The sequence below is a fragment of the Trichosurus vulpecula genome, chromosome 3 (genome assembly GCF_011100635.1).
Source record: "Trichosurus vulpecula isolate mTriVul1 chromosome 3, mTriVul1.pri, whole genome shotgun sequence".
Taxonomy (NCBI): Eukaryota; Metazoa; Chordata; class Mammalia; order Diprotodontia; family Phalangeridae; genus Trichosurus; species Trichosurus vulpecula.
Window position 1 is genome coordinate 259,925,849 of NC_050575.1, and position 12,113 is coordinate 259,937,961.

Sequence of the window (12,113 nt, forward strand, 5' to 3'; positions counted from 1 at the left end):
AAGAGGATAAAATATAACCCCCTGCTTGGCATCCAAAGCTCTTCACAACCTTCTCGTAACTGATCCTGCTAGTCTAATTCAAATTACTCCCCTTTATGAATTCTACAATTCAGGCAAAAAGGTCCTCCTGTTGTTCCTCATAAATGATACTTATCTCTAGAATCTATGCCTATCCTATGGCTGTCTTCATACCTGGAATATTTCACTTCTACTGATTCCCAGCTTCCTTCTAAAGTGAGCTCAAACACCACCTCAGAAGGAGGCTACTCACAATTGCTAGTGCCTTCCTCCTAAAAACTTAAGCTTGTATTATTTCATATATCAATATCAATACACACACACACACACACACACACACACGCATACAAAGGATTATAAAATTTAGAGTTGGAATAGATCTTAGAAGCCACTGAGTCCAACTCCCTCATTTTATAGATAAGGGAAGGATAGATGTACCTAGGGTGACATAGCTAGTAAGTGTCTGAGTTAGGATTTCCTGATATTGTCTCCCCACATAGAACATAAGCTCATTGGAGGCCAAGTATGTAGCACAATACCTGGGACACAGGAGATACTTAATACATGCTTGTTGATAGACTGAGAAATAGAAAGACACAAATAAATATATCCCATAGTACTTCCTGGATATGGCATTAGAAAGGGGTCTTCCTAACATTTAAAAAAAAATTTGATAGCAATGATTTTGATCCTTACCTACCTCTGAATAAATGCAAAACTAGTCTATGGCATCCTTCCAAACTCCCTTCTTTCCCTATTTTCCTTTAAATTTCTTTCCTTTCCACGTAGAGTTTTGGTAGAATCAGAGGATCACGTTACGAACCAAACATAACCAAAACAGAACTCGTATTTCCCCCCAAATCCTCCCTTTTTCCTAACTTTATTACTGTCCCCCACCATTCTCTCAGGTTTGAAATCTGTGAAATCCTTAATTCCTTATTCCCACAACACACATCCAATGTATTGTCAGGTCTTGTTTCTACTGTCACATCTCTCATATACATCATCTTCTCTCCACTCACACAACTGAACCTTGGTCTATCAAGTGAGATAAATTTGTGCTATATAAATACTTATTCTCTTCCTCCACTTACTCTGAGTCAACCACCCTGGCTTTCTTGCTGTTCCTATCAAACACCATTCTATGTCTCCTCAGAGGCTGTCTTACATGCCTAAAATGTTCTCCCTCTTCACCTCTGCCTCCTGGATTCCTTCAGGACTGTCCTCTTTTTTTTTCACCTTTTTAAGTAAGTCTTTGAAGCTGGTCTCCACAGCTGCTAGTGTCTTAAATCATCTGAGATTACTTTTCACTGAAAATACTGTAAATATGTTCTATGTTCATAGTTATTTGTATGTTGTCTTCCCCTATCAGAATGTGAGCTTCTTGAGGACAAAGACCATGCTTTGGAATTTCTTTGCATGCCTGACAGATAGTAAAAGCATCCATCCACCCACAAACCTGAGCTAAATTATGGTATGGTAACTGTATGTTACATTAAAAAAAAAAAAAACATGTAATTTTTTTCCTGACTAAAATTTTTCCTAAGTACAAGTTAACTTTAAAATGCTACCTAGTACCATCCTGTTGCAGAAAATTGAATTGTCTAAACTATTTCCAATTATAAAATGCTAATAAATGAAAATGATAGGATGTTTATGTTTTATAATGAAAACAAGTTCTTTTATGATTTGGTTTTAGGTTTTTTTTTTCTGAATTTTAACTGAATCTTAATTGCAGTCAACATATGCTGATGAACAAATAAAACCTGGACATCAAATAATACAGAGAAAATAACTAGGTGCAAGGTAAGTCATGTCTTTTAGAGATACTCAGATTTTCAACTTGCTTTCATAGAAGTTCCATGAAACAGAATCTATGAAAACAGTATCTTCTTGAAATATTTTATAATGAAATAAAATAAATCTGTCATTTATCATATAGTAACACTTGATTCATAAGTTACAGTTATGTCTTAACAATCTCCTACCAATGAAAAATCCTTAGAAGTATTGATCTAAGAACATGCATATATATTTAGCAAGAGCTTATACATGACATTTATGAATAAATTATACACATGATTTATATTAACCAATTAATACAGAGCGGAGATTTCCAGACATTTATTATTTCGTTTGGAGGCAACTTCACACACACCCACACACCCACACCCCTCTGATGGTATGTAATAGGTACAGCCAGTTCTCGATTTATGTAAGTGGACCATTCTGCAGACCTCCCCTTCCCCTTGGGGGGGGGGGTGCTCCACATGGCCCAGTGCCTGGAACTGAGGACCCCTGGCTAGGCAGCTGCTGCTGTCATCCACCTACTGCTCCTGCTGCTGCCTGGGGCTCCTGAGCCCCACTGGCTGGCAGCTGAATTTGAGTAATGCAAATGCACATAAAACAAGAACTGTTGGTAGTAGTAAGACACACTTTAAATGGTAAGCAAAATTTAAATTGCCTACAAATAGGCTTATGTTTCAGCAACAAAAATTTTTTATTTTAGTCCTTATCACCTCACACTTACCTAGCACCACAGGATGCAAGGACTTATGGTAAACATGTTTAATTTCATGCTTAAAACCTGAAGCATGCATTCGGTAGAATTTATACATCATATGATCTGTTTCACTTAAGATATGTGCAATGTTTTTTAAGGTTGCAGAAATGTCTTCAATAACTCATTCATATTTTAGATATTAAATTATCTGCTGCATTTAAAATTTGACAAGTTGATGCAAAACAACTTTTGGACGTGTTATACAACTTCACTTTTTTACCCCAAGGCTTTTTACACAGGCATATATCTGGCAGAGTGGGAAAACGGCAGCAGCCTCAGGTTCATACTGAACAAAAATAGTTTATGTGCATGACAGTCCACATAAGAAACATACACAGATGGCACAAATATTTGTACAGTTGGAACCACCAGTGCAAATGCATGCATTTGAGGTACTTATTTTAAACATGGTCAGGTATAATTATGCATAGTCATTTTCCTCCAGTGCTAATGAGTTTAGATCTTATCAAATGCAAAATTATAACAAATATGTCAATAGTATGATGTTATCTTTATAGATTCCAAAATACTACTCTTTTAATTTAAAAATGTTTAAAATCTGAATGTTGTTTTCTGAGGCTTACCAGCCACTCAATTTTTTTTTCATATACGTAGAGACTCTTCAGTAATTATACCTGGCCAAGAGTATTTGAAATTCTAGCAAGAACTGTAGTGGAAGAGTAAAATAGTTATTGCTTCATTTGGACTGAGAAAACCAAAAGGCATAAGCAGTGCTGAATGATGAAAACTACATATCCCAAGTAGCAGTATATGACCCTAAAAGGCCTCTGCACAGTAAAGGATTAAGCATTCTTTAAGTTAGCTATACTATTTGGCAGGCTTTTGTGCCCTACATACACACGTATTTGGTGTATGGGCAAAATGGCTAACAGTGGGGCATGTGCAACTCTTGAGCTCTGGTAATTCTCTCTTTAGACGCTCCAGCTGCTCTACCTGGAATATATTTGGCTGTTCAGGCATCGAATCATATATCCTAAGAAGGTAAAAAACAAACACAAATAAAACCATTATGATTTCATAATTTGCATAGAATTTGCAAGATTTAACAACTTTTAGTAAAACTCAAATATAGATAAATTATTTCCAAAAATTTTAAAATTCATTTTCTTGAAGGAAAAGTATGTCTATAGTTCTAAAAATTTAGGACACTTACGGTCCCTTTAATAAATTCAAATTAAAATACACTCAGTAGCAACTAGTCAAAAAATAGGTTAAACTCTATACTGTAACAGAAATTTTAAACTTTATCAATATATATCAATTTCTTATAAACTTCATGATAGTTATGCTAACAAACTTGAAAGTTATATGACCTGAGGGGAGAATTAGTTTCTGAAAATAGAAAGTATACTCTGCAAAAGTTACCAATAACCTTATTCTTCTCAAGTAGCCTTCTTGACATCTCAAATATGACAATGCTGACTTTCCATTAGTTTATTAAACTTTTCCTCTCTTCATTTCCATTATTCTGCATTGACTGAAGTACTGGAAACAGTTCTGGACTTTAAATCAGTAGAATCTAAATTCACAGACACACACACAAACACACTCACATATGTGTGTATACGTATGTATGCCTATATATGTATATAAACATATATGTATGGATGTGTGTGTGTGTGTGTGTGTGTGTGTGTGTGTATAGTAAATATAAAAAGCAAATTAAATAATATTCTCCTCAATTGATACTTAAACTTCATTTGATTAAACAACTCTTTCTCTTCATAGGTAGTATATTTTATTCTAGCTATGGTAGAGTGACCACAAAAGATATTTAATGTATCTTAGAATAAAATATATTTCACTGTACTTTTTAACACACTTTTTATATGTAAAAATATTACTAAAGTTACAGGGAAATTTTTCACAAAACATATAATACCTGTCATAGATTAGGCCATGAACACCTAATTCCCTCAGCTTCCTTCTGTTTTCAGGATCATTGGTATCTTCACCCCAACAAAATATAACTAAACCCTTAGATTTTGCTTCCTCGATATACGATGGATTCTTAAGAAGCTCTTCACTATGTGCATTTATTCCCTAGAAAGAAAATCCCTCGTTAATAATAAAAAATATTAAATATAATCATCCATTATACTTTTAAATCTTTCTGGGTAATTTTCTCTACTTGAATTGTATAATATAAAACCAATCACATTCATTCAACAGTTACTTTCCAGTCAGAGTTAAATTAAACTAGGATTATTTTAACATATTTTTTTCCTCTTTTAGTCCTTTAAAAATGAACCATAACTTACCAGCAAATTTTCAAACTGTGCAAAACTCATTGCAAAGGAAGTTGACCTAGATCTTAGATCCATGAGTTCAGGATAAGCATCAGTTTTTCCTTGAGTCAAAAACAAAACAGGATATTTGTTTTGTTTGTGTCGAATCCTGTAACAAATATTTAATATTTATCAAGTAGTAACACATCTTGATCGGTAAATAAGACAACACAGAAGGTACAAGACATTATCTTCAAGCTACAAGACAACATCTTTTACATTGGTCCCTCTCTCTACTCATACATTAATATACAGCCTTCATCTCCTCTCTCTTGCCTGGACTATTTTAATAGTCTATTAATTTGTTCACTTGCTTTTAATCTCTCCATTCTCCAATTAATCCACTACACCAATATCTCCAAACTTTTGATCATGGTATCCACTTAACATCAAGAACTGAGGAAGTCTTCTCACCTGAGTGGATTCCTTGTGGATATATGGGGAAGGGCATGGACAAGTCAGAGGACAAGAAAGCACATAATCAATCAATAAACAGTTGTTAAGCACCTGGTATATAACAGGCACCATGACACATTCTGGGGACATAAAAAGAGGCAAAAGACAGTGTGCTCTCAAGGAGCTTACAATCTAATGGGGGAAGACAACATGCAAACCAATATATATATATATCTAAACCAAGCTATACACAAAATAGGAAATAACTGACATAGGGAAGATCTTAATTAAGAGGTGTTGAAGGCTTCCTGTATTAGGTGGGATTTTCATTGGAACATAAAGTCAGGCAGTTCAACAGTCATGAACAGAGGAGGGAGAGTGTTCCAGTAATGGGAGACACCCACAGAAAATACCCAGAGCTGAGAGACAGAGTTTCTTGTTTGTGGAACAGAAAAGAGGTCAGTGTCATTGGAATGAAGAGTACATGTTGGGGAATAAAGCTTAAGAAGGCTATAAAAGAAGGAATGGAGAGGTTTACAAGGGCTTTAATAAGCAGAGAATTTTGTACTTGATCTTGGAGACAATAAAGAGTTTACCTGGAGGGATAGGGGGGATGGTGATATGGCCAAACCTACACTTCAGGAAAATAAACTTAGTGGGTGAATGGACTGGAGTGGAAAGAGACTCGAGGCAGGTAGACCCACTAGTAGACTACTGCAATAATCCAAACACGAGAGTATGAGGACCATGTGCTAAAGGGGTAGCAGTATTAGAGGGGTGTAAGAGATGTTGCAAAGGTGAAACCACTGGTCTTGGCAACAGCTTGGATATGGGGAGTAAGAGAGAGGGAGGAATCAAGGATGACTTCGAGGTTGCAAGCCTGAGGAAATGGGAGAATGGTGTTGTCCTCTACAATAATAAGGGAGGTGGGGGGGGGGGGTAGGCAGTGTTATGGTTTGAGTTTAAGATGTATAGTGGACATCCAGTTCAAGATATCTGAAATGGAGATCAGCAAAAGATTGAAGCAGGATAGGTAGACTTGAGAATCATCAGCATAGAGAAGGTAATTAAATCTATGGAAGCTGATGAGATCATTAAGTAATACAGAGGGAGAAGAGGATCCAGGAGAGAACCCTAAGGGACATCACTGGTTAGAGGGTGTGATCTGAATGAGAATCTAGCAAAGGAGACAGAAAGAATGGTCAGTGGTATCTGAGAAGAATCTGGAAATAGTGGTATCTCAAACTTAGAGAAAAGAAAGTATCAAGGAGATGAGCACCATGAGAAGAGTGTCAAGGAGGAGGGAGTCATTAACAGTGTCAAAGGCTACAGAGTGGTCAAGGAGAATGAGGAGTGAGAAAAGACTTGGTTTTAGAAACTAAGACATCACTATTAACTTTAGAGAGAACAGTTTGAGTGAAATTATAAAATTAAAAGTCAGATTATGAAGGGTTAAGAATGAGAAAAGAGTGGAGGCACCTATTGTACATGGTCTTCTTGAGTTTAGCTTCAAAGGGCATAAGAGAAATAGGTTGATAAGTGGGGTTGGACAGATCAGATGAAGGTTTTTTTCAAGATAGGTGTGACATGGGCATATTTGTAGGCTCTTAGAAGTGAGCCAGTGGACAAGCAAAGTCTGAAAATACGTGAAAGAGTGGGGCTAACAGGAGACAGGATGGAATGGGATCACTTGAATAAGTAAAGGGGTCAGCCTTGGTAAAGAGTAAGGTCAATACATCATGTGAGATAGGGGTGAAGGAGAAAGTGGAGGAAGGCACTTGAGTAATAGGAGATGAGGAAGAGGGGAGAAGAGGGTGCTCAAAGAGAATGTCCTCAATTAAAAAGAATATGAGAGAAAGATCTCAGATGAGAAGGTAGGTGAAAGAGGAGTCATGGAAGGTTTGACGAGAGATGAAGAAGTTTAGAAGAGTGGGATAAGTGAGCTGAAAAGCGAGGTATGGTACAATTGCCTACCAACAGTGAGAGCCCAGTTGACATTATATTACATACATCTGTAGTGGACCCAGTCAGAATGGTTGCATGATTTTCTCCACTTTTATTCAGCATCATTTGTGTAGGAGCAAAGTAGTGAATAGTGGGAGTAATTCAAGGCTGGGGCTTGGCTGGGTATAATCAATGATATGATAAAGGGGCTAGAGATTCAAAAGAAGATGATAGTGTTGAATTGGTTCACGAAGGAGTTAAGATGAGGAGAAGAGAAAAGAGTGACTAGTACAAGGAAGATGGTCTAGGAGAGAATTGAGGTGTCAAGGGATTGGAGGTCATGGTGCAGATGAAAAGAAGTAAAAAGCCAACAGATTATGATCAAGTAAGGGGATCTGGGGGCTATCTAGGTGACATAATAGATAGAGCACCAGGCCTGAAGTCAAGAAGACTTATGTTCCTGAGTTCAAAACTGGCCCCAGACACTTATTAGCTGTGTGACCCTGGGTAAGTCACTTAATCCTGTTTGCCTCAGTTTTCCCATCTGTAAAATGAGCTAGAGAAAGAAATGGCAAACCATTTTACCATTTTTGCCAAAAAAACCCCAAATGGAGTCACGAAAAGTCAGACATGACTGAAACAATTGAAAAACAAAAGGGAATTTCAATCTTGAACATGGAGGTGGTACATCCGTAGATGATGGCAAGATCAAGGATATGACCATCTTTGTGTTGTTATGTGTATGGTTAAAGTGGAGTGGAATGTGAATAGGTTGAGAAACTGAGTGGTTAGTTTGAAGGAGAATCAATATGTATAGTATCCTAGAACTTGGGAAGAGCTGAGGAGGAGAGAAAAATTGTGAGCCCTGTACCAAACTCATTGAGGAAGGAAAGGGGGTGAACTGAGGGGTTATAAACAACAGCTACTAAGATTTTGATTGGGAGGTAGATATGAATAACATGAATTCCAAAGGAAGAGGACTACTAAAATGATGGAGGTAGGGGGGAAAACGTGGAAGAAGCAATAGGGAGTAAGTATTTCCTCTTCCCTGCTTTGATTAGTGAACTGAGGAGAATGAGTTAAGGTGCAGTTACCATGGGAAGGGGTGCCAGGGAGGCTGTGTCATCTGAAGGAAGCCAGGTTTCTGTAACAGCCAGTAGATGGAAGAAGTGGTAGAAGAAAAAATTTAAGATGAAGGGAAGTTTGTTGCCTATAAAAGAGGTATTTCAGAGAGCACCTGAAAAACTTGGTGAAATTGCGTTGAAACCTTGAGGTACAAAAATAGAGGGGGATGGGAATGAGGCATTGGGTGGCAAGTGGTATGTAATGGGATTTTGGATATTAATCTTCAGGAGTTCTGAGTCACTGGGATATGAAGGGTATGACCAGGTATAAAAATGTTCATCATTGAGTGGAGGACGCCATTCCTTTATCCTAAAAGGACAGGTACAGCAGGACACAGGAGGTTTGAAGTCAAAGGGAAAGTTGCTCTTTGCACTGGAGGTTCCCCACATCCCAGTTGGGAGATAGGACTGAAAGCAGAACATGGAAGTTGCCTTGTGCTAGCACAGACAGAAGTCATTGCTTTGATAGAAGACTCCAGCTCTCAGAGGATATGCTGTGCCCAGCAGGAGATGGAAGGCTTAAGATGCTAGTACTCAGACTTACATATATAGCTAATGCATACATAAAAAACATCACTAAGACAAGCATCCACATCAACATGTAGAAAGGGAAGTGAAGATTTAAAAGAAGCAACATGAAGAGAAGCCTCTTCTTCATAATTAGCCTCATGTCTTTTTAAGAAAGAATTTCTAGAATCGTATAAAATGCTATAAGTCATAGTTTACCTAAATTTTTTTGAAAAAGTCTTAAGTTAATCCTATTAAAAAGAAAGATGAAATGTTGGCTAAATAATAGCACAATTAATAGTAGGATAGGATTCCCTATTTCTATTGAGGATTTGACCATTCTTCCTTTCACTAAGTCCTCAACACGGGCATCATCTTCAACAATTTAATCTATACCTCACTTCATGTAACAAATCAATTGCCAAACTATTTCTACCTCCACATCTTTCACATATGTCCCTCTCTATCTACTCATACTCATACTCATATCTAGCATAGGCCCTCAATTACCTCTCTCCTGGAATACAGCCTCCTACATGGCCTCCCTACTTCAAGTCTCTAATACAGTTTCTTCTCCATACAATTGTAAAAACAATTTTCCTAAATTATCTTACCATGACACTGCCCTACTCAGTAAGCTCCAAGGCTCCCTGTTGTCTTTAAGATCAAATATAAACTCTTTTTGGCTTTTAAAGTCCTTCACATCTAGATCAAATCTTTCTTTCCAACTTTATACATTATTCCATTTCTTATAAACTACCATCCATTCAGACTGGTCTTGCTGTTCTTCACATAAAATACTCTCTCCCATTTCCATGTCTTTGCATTAGCTATATCCCTCATGCCTAAAATGCATTCTCCCTCATCCTCTACTTCTTAGAATCCCTAGTTTCCTTCAAAGCTCAGCTCAGGTGCTGAAGCCTTTCCCACACACAGCCCTTTCCTAATTCTTCCAATTCCCTAGTACCTGCACCCTCCCAGGAATGTCTTTGTATTTGTACATACTAATATATGTGCATGTTGCTTCCACTAACAGAATGTAAGCTGTTTAAGGTCAGAAATTAGCATTGTTATTAACACATAGCATGTATTTAATGTTTGGTGATCAGTTAATTCTGAACTGGTTGAATGGTCAAACCAAAGGGGAATTATAAATGATGCAACATTAACTTGCAAAGTCTGCAATGGGTGCCTCAGAGATCTGTGCTTGGCTTATTGTTATTTCACATTTTAATTAACAAATTAGATTAAAACATGAATGGAACACTTTTCAAATCTACAGATGATGTTAAGCTGGGAGGGATAGTAAACATCCTGTATAACTGGATTCAAAAAGATTTTGAAAGGCTCAGATACTAGGATTAAGAAACTAAGATGAGAAGATGGTGGCCGGAAAGCAGGGACTAGCGTGAGCTCCCCGCCGAGCCCCTCCAAAAAACTATAAAAAATGGCTCTGAACCAATTCTAGAACTGCAGAACCCACAGAACAGCAGAGGGAAGCAGGGCTCCAGCCCAGGACAGCCTGGATGGTCTCTGGGTGAGGTCTATCCCTCACAGAACTGGGAGCAGAGCAGAGCGGAGCACAGCGTGAGCAACCCAAACCAACCAGACCAGGAGCTGGGCGGAGTGTGCCCTAGCGCCCTGAATCAGTGAGCTGCAGCAGTTACCAGACTTCTCAACCCACAAACACCAAAGACAACAGACAAGGTTAGTGGGAAAAGCTGCGGGAGTGGAAGGAGTTCACGGTTTGCCTACTGCCCCAAGAGCAGCGGAGGTGGGGCAGCTACAGAACTACAGCTGCAGTTACTTCCGGTCCCAGGCCCACCTGGTGGGAGGAATTAAGTGGCGGATCAGGGCAGGAGGGAAGAGCCTGAGTCCAGTCCGGGTTGAGGGTTCTTGAGGAAGGAGGAGTGCTGGTGTGGCACAGCTGGCGCATCCCCCCAAGCGTGGAACATAGAACTCTTTAGTCTACAAGCAGTCATACCCCGCTGAAAAACTCAAGGGTCAAGTTAGTTGGCTGGGAATATGGCCAGGCACCGAAAATGCACTCAGATTCAGTCTCAGACTTTGGATTCTTTCTTTGGTGACAAAGAAGACCAAAACATACAGACAGAAGAAGTTAATAAAGTGCAAGAGCCTACAACAAAAGCCTCCAAGAAAAACATGAACTGGTCTCAGGCCATGAAAGAGCTCAAAAAGGATTTGGAAAAGCAAGTTAGAGAAGTAGAGGAAAACTTGGGAAGAGAAATGAGAAGCATGCAAGAAAACCATGAAAAACAAGTCAATGACTTGCTAAAGGAGACCCAAAAAAATACTGAAAAAAATGAAGAAAACAACACCTTAAAAAACAGACTAACTCAAATGGCAAAAGAGCTCCAAAAAGCCAATGAGGAGAAGAATGCCTTGAAACGGAGAATTAGCCAAATGGAAAAGGAGGTCCAAAAGACCACTGAAGAAAATACTACCTTAAAAATTAGACTGGAGCAAGTGGAAGCTAGTGACTTGATGAGAAATCAAGATATTATAAAACAGAACCAAAGGAACGAAAAAATGGAAGACAATGTGAAATATCTCATTGGAAAAACCACTGACCTGGAAAATAGATCCAGGAGAGATAATTTAAAAATTATTGAACTAACTGAAAGCCATGATCAAAAAAAGAGCCTAGATATCATCTTTCAAGAAATTATCAAGGAGAACTGCCCTGATATTCTAGAGCCACAAGGCAAAATAGAAATTGAAAGAATCCATCAATCACCTCCTCAAATAGATCCCAAAAAGAAATCTCCTAGGAATATTGTCACCAAATTCCAGAGCTCCTAGATCAAGGAGAAAATACTGCAAGCAGCCAGAAAGAAACAATTTGAGTATTGTGGAAACACAATCAGAATAACCCCAGATCTGGCAGCTTCTACATTGAGAGATCGAAGGGCTTGGAATACAATATTCCGGAGGTCAGTGGAGCTAGGATTAAAACCAAGAATCATCTACCCAGCAAAACTGAGTATCACGCTCCAAGGCAAAATATGGACTTTCAATAAAATAGAGGACTTTCAAGCTTTCTCAGTGAAAAGACCAGAGCTGAATAGAAAATTTGACTTTCAAACACAAGAATCAAGAGCAGCATGAAATGGTAATCAAGAAAAAGAACAAGAAAAAGAAATTGCAAGGGACTTACTAAAGTTGAACTGTTTTGTTTATATTCCTACATGGAAAGATGATGTGTATGATACATGAGACCTCAGTATTAGG

At 38.1% G+C, this 12,113-nt stretch overlaps 1 protein-coding gene across 1 annotated transcript in view; it reads right to left on the reverse strand.

The window, feature by feature from the left end:
• Positions 1 to 1,829: 1,829 nt before the first annotated feature.
• The window catches only part of GPCPD1 (glycerophosphocholine phosphodiesterase 1), an 88,533-nt gene continuing 78,249 nt past the window's right edge, over positions 1,830 to 12,113 (reverse strand). Inside the window, exons 18-20 of the mRNA XM_036750260.1 lie at positions 4,864 to 4,999; positions 4,485 to 4,645; positions 1,830 to 3,575 (exon numbers count right to left, since the gene is read on the reverse strand). Of these exons, the coding sequence (XP_036606155.1) occupies positions 3,410 to 3,575; positions 4,485 to 4,645; positions 4,864 to 4,999 (463 nt within the window). The 3' untranslated portion in view covers positions 1,830 to 3,409. The remainder of the gene's footprint in view (positions 3,576 to 4,484; positions 4,646 to 4,863; positions 5,000 to 12,113) is intronic.